The sequence below is a fragment of the Haliotis rufescens genome, unplaced genomic scaffold, assembly GCF_023055435.1.
Source record: "Haliotis rufescens isolate VD_foot unplaced genomic scaffold, xgHalRufe1.0.p SCAF_18, whole genome shotgun sequence".
NCBI classification, from domain to species: domain Eukaryota; kingdom Metazoa; phylum Mollusca; class Gastropoda; order Lepetellida; family Haliotidae; genus Haliotis; species Haliotis rufescens.
The window spans coordinates 14,099,164-14,108,959 of record NW_025963868.1 but is presented as its reverse complement, the minus strand read 5'-3'; the positions used below and the strand labels follow the sequence as shown (position 1 = coordinate 14,108,959).

Genomic DNA, 9,796 nt, shown 5'->3' with positions numbered 1-9,796 from the left:
GTCCTGGCAATTTACTCGCATGCTGATCTATAATGGATTTCTAGATAGTTAACTTTGCATATTTAAAAAAATGTGGGAATTTAAAATTGTAAAGTGCCGATCAAACGAATGTGTACGTTGTTAGATTGTGATTAGGTTTCAGTACTTGGGCTAAAGGAAACTGAATTCAGGCTGGAAACGATTGCCCAAACACAACCAACATCATTTGATGTGAGAAGTCCGTGCATTGTGAGAAACATGATCTTTCGTGAATTTTGTAATCAATTTTTTAATGAGTGAGTGAATAAGTGAGTGAGAGTGAGCGAGTGCGTGAGTATGGTTTGACGTCGCTTTTAGCAATATTCCATCAATGTCATGACCGGGGACACCAGAAATGGGCTTCGCACATTGTACCCATGTGCTGTGTTTGTGTATGATAGCACGAGATGAAAATGCATAGTGTTTATAAAAATAGTTGGATCTAAAGTTATCAGCAGACCTGAGAGAGGGAACGCAGGTTCATAGCTATAGAACTCTCGGGGCAGTAGTTTCATTCGACGCCTACTGTCACTGGTGATTTGCAAGTCGTGGTTTCGAGGGAAATAATTGATTTTCCATTGTACTGAGACCAAATTTAACCGAAAAGCCCCTGGATATTGAATCAACTAAATGCAACAAAAGAAGATCCATTTCCAGTTTAGATTTGTTTATCTTATTCTACGCTACTTCTGCCTTTTACGAAATATCCATTTCCTGGTGATTCGTTATATTAAGCCACTTTTATGTACTGAACTGACCCCAAACTACGGGATCACTCTAAGTAGTCGTTCAGATAATGGTCACCACTATGGAATCCATTGCAGCAGATCGAGACTAATTGCTCTCTGGCGTTGACGTTTTAGATTTAACGAAACAGACATTATAAAAGTAAAGAAATACAACATATGACGGATGCAGTCATGTCAGTTTTATCTGTTGGCGTACTGTCTTTATTTCCGCAGCATCTCGAGCATCGAGAACACCCACTGCGTCCATAAGATGTAGATTACAACAATGGCGCCCCTTGGAGATTCTAGGTTTACATCGGTCCCCAGCAACCACATGCTCACAGGTGGCCCAGTCGTCTAAGGCACCACGATTTGCTGTGCAGAGTTGCGTCCCTTGGGCACGCCAGCAACATATGATTGTGGGTTCGAATCCCGGATCGCCTCGATTATGTTTCTAGGTTTGTAAGCACCATTGGTCGTTTCACCGAAGTGGTAAACGTCTGAGACCTGCATCACTTCGGGCTTTCCCCGAGCTGACACGCCGTGATATAACTGGAATAATATTAAAAGTGGCGTTAAACCCAACTCACTCACTCACTCACTCCCAAAGAATAACCACTCTCAAAAATCTCGGTAGATGATAATATCATAATAAATACAAGACATGACACTATTTTTAAAACACCAATAATTAATTAGCACAAACATTATTGAAAAGATCCTGTTAAGAAGGTGAATGATAACAACTGATAAGCAGGATTGGGGGAACGCAATTCGGTAACGTATGGAAGAAAAGATTTAATATGGCGTTGCTTTAAGGATCATCAAAACAACATAGAGGCTATCAACAGGAGGTGTTCGAAAGGCACCAAGACATTGGCCAAGCCCTTGGTGGTGGTTTGTTTGTTATTTCTTAATTACTATGCATGGTCCAGCATACACACTGGAGCAATAGTTCAATTCATGATCGATGTAAGTGAAGGATCCATTCCAAACTTTAAATTTTAGACCACTTCCAACAAATATAGATCCTCTAGGCATTTTGTCTTTAGATATTAAATATGTGCAAACATGTCAAATGATGGTCGAAAATGTATATCCCAAGCTTTGGCTTCTTTACATTGGGATGTACTCATGAGATGGCTCAGTGCATTGTAGTTGCAAAATGAATGACGTCTCGCTATTTTTTATGAATGAAAAAGGTAGTCCCGGTGTCACAGAGGTCACGGTTATCCAATCAAAACGAATTAAACAAGGTCAACCTTGGACGACACACGTTTGACGTACGGAATAAGTATCTTACCACATGTTTCTTCACCACGTGGATAATAAATGGTTTTGCAAACGCAGCTGTCAATGAAATTGGTCTATAATTTGATGGATGCGCATGATCTCGTCCATGATGACAGAAAGTTTCCATGTGTCCATATTTCGTCAACATTTATAGAAGGGTTTTTAAACATGTTTCTGATAAGTGTTTTAAGAGCTCATGTTATCTGTATGTTATCAGCCCTGTATGAAGGGCTGTATGAAGCATAAAATTTGAAAATATTTCATTATAATCTTCCCCATTATCTGATTTAAGTTAATAGTTTTCGTTTCTTGCTGCTTTGATACTTTTTAAATTGAGGTACATAGTTAGATGAGGAAGAATGTTTAGCCAAAGTGTCACCAGGGCTACATGGGTCTTAAACTCCGGAAATAAGGACATGAAAAGCTATGAAAACTAAAAGAATTATTGTCAGGCTGGTTCGGCCAATGACGATATTTCCAAGAACCACAGATTTCAGAGTTCTGTATCACCAGATTGGCCCAAGAGCCACCGTTTACTGGCAATGTTGCTGCAAAATGGTGCCAAGGTCTTGCAAATTCTGTGGTTGGTTCTGGAGAGTGCGCAGACTTCTGCCAAGAGCATACCAGACGTGTCCGATGGGATTGAGGTCGGGAGACCTTGACGGCCAGTCCATGACGTTGACTCCCGCATTCTGAAGGAAATTCCTTGTCAAAATTGCTGTGTTGGCACGTTCACGTTGCACATTTGAAAGGCGTGGCATGACAAATGTCCGTAAAGACTTTTGTTTTCTTGTGTTTTTCTTTTTTTGTTAATGACTGCTAACAAGTATGGCTGAAAACACGTGCGGTATTATGGCCACATGACCAGTTGCACGTGAAAAAACACTTTTGCCACTATAGTGCTGTGCACATGATTTTGATCGATTCACCTGCACAAAAACGGGTGTTATCTGAAGACAATACGTGGCCATTACTGTTTAAATACACAATAAGGGCCCACAATGATAACTGGTCAAAATGTTATAATTTTAGGATTGTGAAGTTTTTAATTTGGTTCAGTATATATGTTTTCAACTGTAATATACTTTACTGTTTAACTGTCCTTTGTCGATTGATATCTCATTCACTCACTCACTCACGCACTCACTCAATAACACATCACACAGACCATTTCTTGAAAGGAGCGTAACTTTCTGTGTTATGTATGAAACTCTAAAACATGAAAAGGAACTGTTGTGAAGCAACAAAACCTGTATCTATTTTATGTGTGTTTTTGTATTCTAAACCATGTCTCATTCTAATCATCTTGTGTTCAGCCCAGCAAAAATGTACAAGAAATGAAAATTGCAACATACGTTTATTTCGGCATAGAGTAGCGTCAGCATAGAACAGTCACACTTTACAACAGATGGTATTGATAGTTCTGTGTTTTCTTGTTCATGTGTTCTGATTGTTAACATTGTGAAGATTTTTAAATCACAACAATAAACATGTTCGTAATCTTGTACATGTGTTCTGTATCAAGTTGACACCATGAACACGTGACACGTGTTTGTTGAGATTTCAAGACTGAAGCTTATGCTTTGACCATCTTTATCATAAGGTTGGGTGGAACTAAATGGAAGAGCTATTGCATTTCAAATTCACTGTATCATGAACACAGCACTAAAACAGCAATAGTTTCCAAGTCTGAGAATGGGGATTCTAGGAGATTACTATATTTGATAATATATATTTGATATTTGACATAAGATAACATGATTTCCAACTCATAGGTATTGACATAAAGCGCACACTAACCACCATCTTTTTCAAAATACTTTGTAATCTTTATGTAACGTTTTCTTTTCATTAGTGGTCACGCCTAATATATATATCACCCAGCAATCAAACATGTCCACGGTATTTAAATATAATTGATAACTGTCCACGCAAAAGCTGACAATAGCAGTACCTTTAGCACATGAATACACAAAACAAGATAATGGATAAATAACGAGAGAAGAAAACTACAACAGATGTCAAAGAAGCAGGGGAGGGGAAACCAGGCGCTCCTAAAGGTATCGGGGGGAACATTTCCAAACTAACGTTCAGCTGGGTGTGGGTGTGAATAGGGATGTGAGTGTGGATGTGAGTGGATGTGGGTGTGTGTGTGAGTGTGTGTGTGGGTGATGTTGCGAGTGTGTGTGCGTGTGAGTGTGCGTGCGTGCGTGCGCGTGTGGGTGCGTGTGTGCGTGCGTGTGTGTGTGCGTGTGTGTGTGTGTGCGTGTGTATGGGTGTGGATGTAGGTGTGGGCATGGGTGTGGATGTTGTTGTTGGTTTGGGTCTGGATGAAGGTGTAGGTGTGGATGTGACTGTGAATGTGGTTGTTCTAGTGGCTGTGGATGTAGGTGTGGGTATGGGTGCTGGCATGGATGTGGATGGGGGTAATGGCGTTGTTCTTGTGTAGGTGCAGGTGTAATCAGGTGCTTATTTTAATCATACATGGATACACACCATTTGCATTGTACAGAGGCAAAACACAATATTTATTGCAACTGAGTTCTCAATCTGATTGGTGTTTCTCACGCCTGAGATACCCTTAAAATAGTATTTAACGCAAATAGGTAGATGCAAACTGTCACAATCATATTGTGATTAGTCCAAGTCGAAGCCCTTCTTCCAATCCTTCTATCTTCCTATATGGAGTAGAGAGCATATGTCAACGCTTAAACGACCATGACACTTAGTCTGGTTGCAAGTACTAAACGTGTTACCAAGGCCTCTCAAGTCATATTGACCTACGAGCAAACTTGGTGTGCTGCTTGTCACACCATGGAGCAGATATGAGCAGCTGATGGAATTAATACCATTGATTTGTACTTGCATCATGAAAGGTCAAGGAGGAACATCTGTAGACATTTCCCCCATTTTCACACCTGTTATGTTATGCACAGTTTCTAACTGCAAGGATCCATCCTTGTTGTCCCGTCTCTCTGTTGATGAAGAGTACATCATAGTACCCGATTTTGGACAGGTTGCACTGTTTAGTACTGTATTTGTACTCGTAGGTAATACATCTATATCTCTCCGCTCTAATGCACAGGTCACAACACTCTTCTTTAGTTACACCAGTTAGTTTTTTATCATTGTGTCCGGTGATACCCAGGTTATGGTATGTCGTGAATCCGTTACCATATCTTTTGCAGCCTGGTAAACATATTTTCCCAGCATCAATATTGAAAATAACATATGGGATACATGTATACATTATATATGAATATAGATTATTGAACATAATTATCTTTTGTACACAAGACATTAATACTTTCTTGCTGCGTGGTTCAACACGTTTTCATTATGATTTTAGCGTTGTATATTATCAGTAAATTGAAGAGTGGGTGAGCGAGTGAGATTGGTTTTACGCCGCTTTTAGCAACATTCCAGCAATATCACGATTCGTGACACCAGAAAAGGGCCTCACGCATATCACCCATGTCGGGATTCGCACCCGGGTCTTCGGCGTGACGAGCGAACGCTTTAACCACTAGGCTACCCGACCGCCCCAGTAAATTGAAGATGAAACAATAGACTAACATTGATACTAAACCTATAAATGAAAGATTTGCCTTTGACTGACAAAGTTAGCTAAGACAATACGCACGTTTGAATAACACCTTGTCAAATTAGATGACCCGAAAAAAATGACTTACGTCTTTCACAGTTGTTGGTTGCAGGGTTGAAACTGTATCCCGCCACACACTTCCTGGCTGGACAATCCGTTAGGCATCTCGATTCCAAGGCGCTGATGACAGTGTGACCTGTGCATGTTAGCTGATATTTCGGGCTGACGTTTATATTAACGACACAGGAGACAGTTAAATCGGTGAGTAAATTAAACTGTTGAGTGCAATAATTTTCCTGTTCAAAATAAGTTAAAACGGACAATACTTGATTTGTTAAAATGTTACATCCTCAACATCAGCTTACCTTCATGCCCATCTACATCCTCACCTCCAGCTTCTCCATCATCCTCAATTATATTGTCAACCTCAGTTTCACCATCACACTCATTTGCACTTTGAGCCCCATCAACAGACTCAGCTTACCCTTAATCCTCGTCATCCAACCATCACCCAAAGATACATTCTTAACCTCAACTTCAAAGATCACCCTCATCCCGAGCTTGACCATCACAGTCAGCTTAAACATCACCATCAGTTTCACCCTTACCCTCACCCGCATCACCACTCTCACCCTTAGCGTCAACACCACCCTCAGCTTCATCATCACCCTTACCCTCACCCGCATCACCACTCTCACCCTTAGCGTCAACACCACCCTCAGCTTCATCATCACCCTCACCCGCATCACCACTCTCACCCTTAGCATCAACACCACCCTTAGCTTCATCATCACCCTCACCCGCATCACCACTCTCACCCTTAGCGTCAACACCACCCTCAGCTTCATCATCACCCTTACCCTCACCCGCATCACCACTCTCACCCTTAGCGTCAACACCACCCTCAGCTTCACCCTTACCCGCACCCGCATCACCACTCTCACCCTTAGAGTCAACACCACCCTCAGCTTCATCATCACCCACACCCTCATCCGTATCACCACTCTCACCCTTAGCATCAACACCACCCTCAGCTTCATCATCACCCTCACCCTCACCTGCATCACCACTCTCACCCTCAGCGTCAACACCACCCTCAGCTTCATCATCACCCTTACCCGCACTCGCATCACCACTCTCACCCTTAGCATCAACACCACCCTCAGCTTCATCATCACCCTTACCCTCACCCGCATCACCACTCTCACCCTTAGCGTCAACACCACCCTCAGCTTCATCATCACCCTTACCCTCACCCGCATCACCACTCTCACCCTTAGAGTCAACACCACCCTCAGCTTCATCATCACCCTCACCCGCATCACCACTCTCACCCTTAGCGTCAACACCACCTTTAGCTTCATCATCACCCTCACCATCACCCGCATCACCACTCTCACCCTTAGCGTCAACACCACCCTCAGCTTCACCCTTATCCTCACCCGCATCACCACTCTCACCCTTAGCATCAACACCACCCTCAGCTTCATCATCACCCTCACCATCACCCGCATCACCACTCTCACCCTTAGCGCCAACACCACCCTCAGCTTCACCCTTAACCTCACCCGCATCACCACTCTCACCCTCAGCGTCAACACCACCCTCAACTTCATCATCACCCTCACCCGCATCACCACTCTCAACCTTAGCGCCAACACCACCCTCAACTTCATCATCACCCTTACCCTCATCCGCATCACCACTCTCACCCTCAGCGTCAACACCACCCTCAACTTCATCATCACCCTCACCCGCATCACCACTCTCAACCTTAGCGCCAACACCACCCTCAGCTTCACCCTTACCCTCACCCGCATCAACACTCTCACCCTTAGCGCCAACACCACCCTCAACTTCACCCTTACCCTCACCCGCATCACCACTCTCAACCTTAGCATCAACACCACCCTCAGCTTCATCATCACCCACACCCTCACCCGCATCACCACTCTCACCCTTAGCGTCAACACCACCCTCAGCTTCACCCTTACCCTCACCCGCATCACCACTCTCACCCTTAGCGTCAACACCACCCTCAGCTTCATCATCACCCTTACCCTCACCCGCATCACCACTCTCACCCTTAGCGTCAACACCACCCTCAGCTTCATCATCACCCACACCCTCACCCGCATCACCACTCTCACCCTTAGCGTCAACACCACCCTCAGCTTCACCCTTACCCTCACCCGCATCACCACTCTCACCCTTAGCGTCAACACCACCCTCAGCTTCATCATCACCCTTACCCGCACCTGCATCACCACTCTCACCTTAAGCGTCAACACCACCCTCAGCTTCATCATCACCCTTACCCTCATCCGCATCACCACTCTCACCCTTAGCGTCAACACCACCCTCAGCTTCACCCTTATCCTCACCCGCATCACCACTCTCACCCTTAGCGTCAACACCACCCTCAGCTTCATCATCACCCTTACCCGCACCCGCATCACCACTCTCACCTTAAGCGTCAACACCACCCTCAGCTTCATCATCACCCTTACCCTCATCCGCATCACCACTCTCACCCTTAGCGTCAACACCACCCTCAGCTTCATCATCACCCTTACCCGCACCCGCATCACCACTCTCACCCTTAGCGTCAACACCACCCTCAGCTTCATCATCACCCACACCCTCACCCGCATCACCACTCTCACCCTTAGCATCAACACCACCCTCAGCTTCATCATCACCCTCACCATCACCTTTGCCATGACTCTCTACACATTCAAACTCATCTTTGCCATCATATCCAGTTTCACCACCACCTTCAACTTTACCATCGCAATCAGCTTCAGCATCACCTTAACCCTCAGCTTGTCTCAACATCAGCTTTATCACCAGACACAGCTTCTTCACCACATACAATTTTACGTTCACCCTCAGCTTCAGCTTCAACCTCACTTCACCCTCACCTCAGTTTCGTCATCACCCTCAGATACACTCTCACCAACGGCTTCACCATAACCCTCAGACCGCCTCCGTGATCAAGTAGTAGAGCGTCCGCCCGGAGAGCGGAAGGTCCGGGGTTCGATCCCCGGCCGCGTCATACCAAAAGACGTTGAAAGATGGTACTACTTGTTACCCTTTCTGGCGCTCGGCATTGAGGGGCTAAAACAAGGACTGGTCGGCTCGGAGTCAGTATACGGTGTCTGAGCGGGGTATTCGTGTTAAACTGCGGTATGGTATCTCAGTGGGCTAGCACTATAAATCGGCATCAGTCCGGACTAGCATAAACAGACACACACACGCACGCACGCACGCACGCACGCACGCACGCACGCACGCATAGAAACACACGTCACAATATAAGTGTTATAATCTTGGACGCGACGTTGAACCCCATTTCACCTCACCTCATCATCATCTCAGCTGCACTCTCACCTGGGATTCAAGGTTTTGAGGGTTATTTTTTACGTTAAATCATCTCCTTCCCTTGGGATAACTTATATCATTATATTATTATCATCGTCATTGCCATTGACACTAGTCACCAAACAGTGTTGACACTGATACTGTAAAAATCACAGTCGGACATTGCAAACATCTACGCAGTGACACAGAGTCCGGATTGTGTGTTTCCTAAGAACTTTCAACTAAATTCAAGAAACTGTTGATCTGTTGATCTGAAATTATACCCAAAGCGGCAATGCTATCAGCTGATTGCAAACATATGTGTCTCTTGCTCTTGGACTTAAAAAACCTAAATGTTCATTCACTCTTACACGAATGCTTGTCAAGACTATTCAGTCGACAGTCGACAGTCGGGCAAAAAGCATTATCAGACAGAGCACATCCTATTTTAATAATCCAATAATGATAAGGTCTTAACTTGGTAAAAAAACGCCTTACCCTCAACGCAGGCTGCGCCACCACGACGTGTCTCCACACAGCGAGTTTTCCATTTACAGTTCATGAGGGAGCACGCACCTGCTGAAAACTAAAACAAACATATCATAAAATCATTCCCAGTAATGATAAGGATCTGATGTGGCTTTTAAGGGAGGCGAAGCATGGAAATACCATGTTTTTTTAATATAACCTTTCATTTCATAATTCTGATTTTTAAAAAGGAATATTTGAATACCGCATGTAATGTGGACTATTATGGATGCAATTTAGCACACATGAAGTTCCATATAAT

At 44.1% G+C, this 9,796-nt stretch overlaps 2 protein-coding genes across 2 annotated transcripts; one reads left to right on the top strand and one right to left on the bottom strand.

Moving 5' to 3' along the window:
• The first annotated feature begins 4,335 nt into the window (after window positions 1–4,335).
• LOC124112975 (vegetative cell wall protein gp1-like) lies at window positions 4,336–7,924 on the top strand. The gene is made up of 4 exons (XM_048397930.1): window positions 4,336–4,465; window positions 4,976–5,085; window positions 6,004–6,571; window positions 6,612–7,924. Exons 1-4 carry the CDS (start codon window positions 4,336–4,338, stop codon window positions 7,922–7,924), a joined length of 2,121 nt encoding a protein of 706 aa, XP_048253887.1.
• LOC125381409 (spore wall protein 2-like) lies at window positions 7,921–9,568 on the bottom strand. Its single transcript, XM_048397929.1, has 3 exons — window positions 9,505–9,568; window positions 8,154–8,444; window positions 7,921–8,111 (listed from the first exon to the last, which is right to left on the bottom strand). Exons 1-3 carry the CDS (start codon window positions 9,566–9,568, stop codon window positions 7,921–7,923), a joined length of 546 nt encoding a protein of 181 aa, XP_048253886.1.
• Window positions 9,569–9,796: the final 228 nt, after the last annotated feature.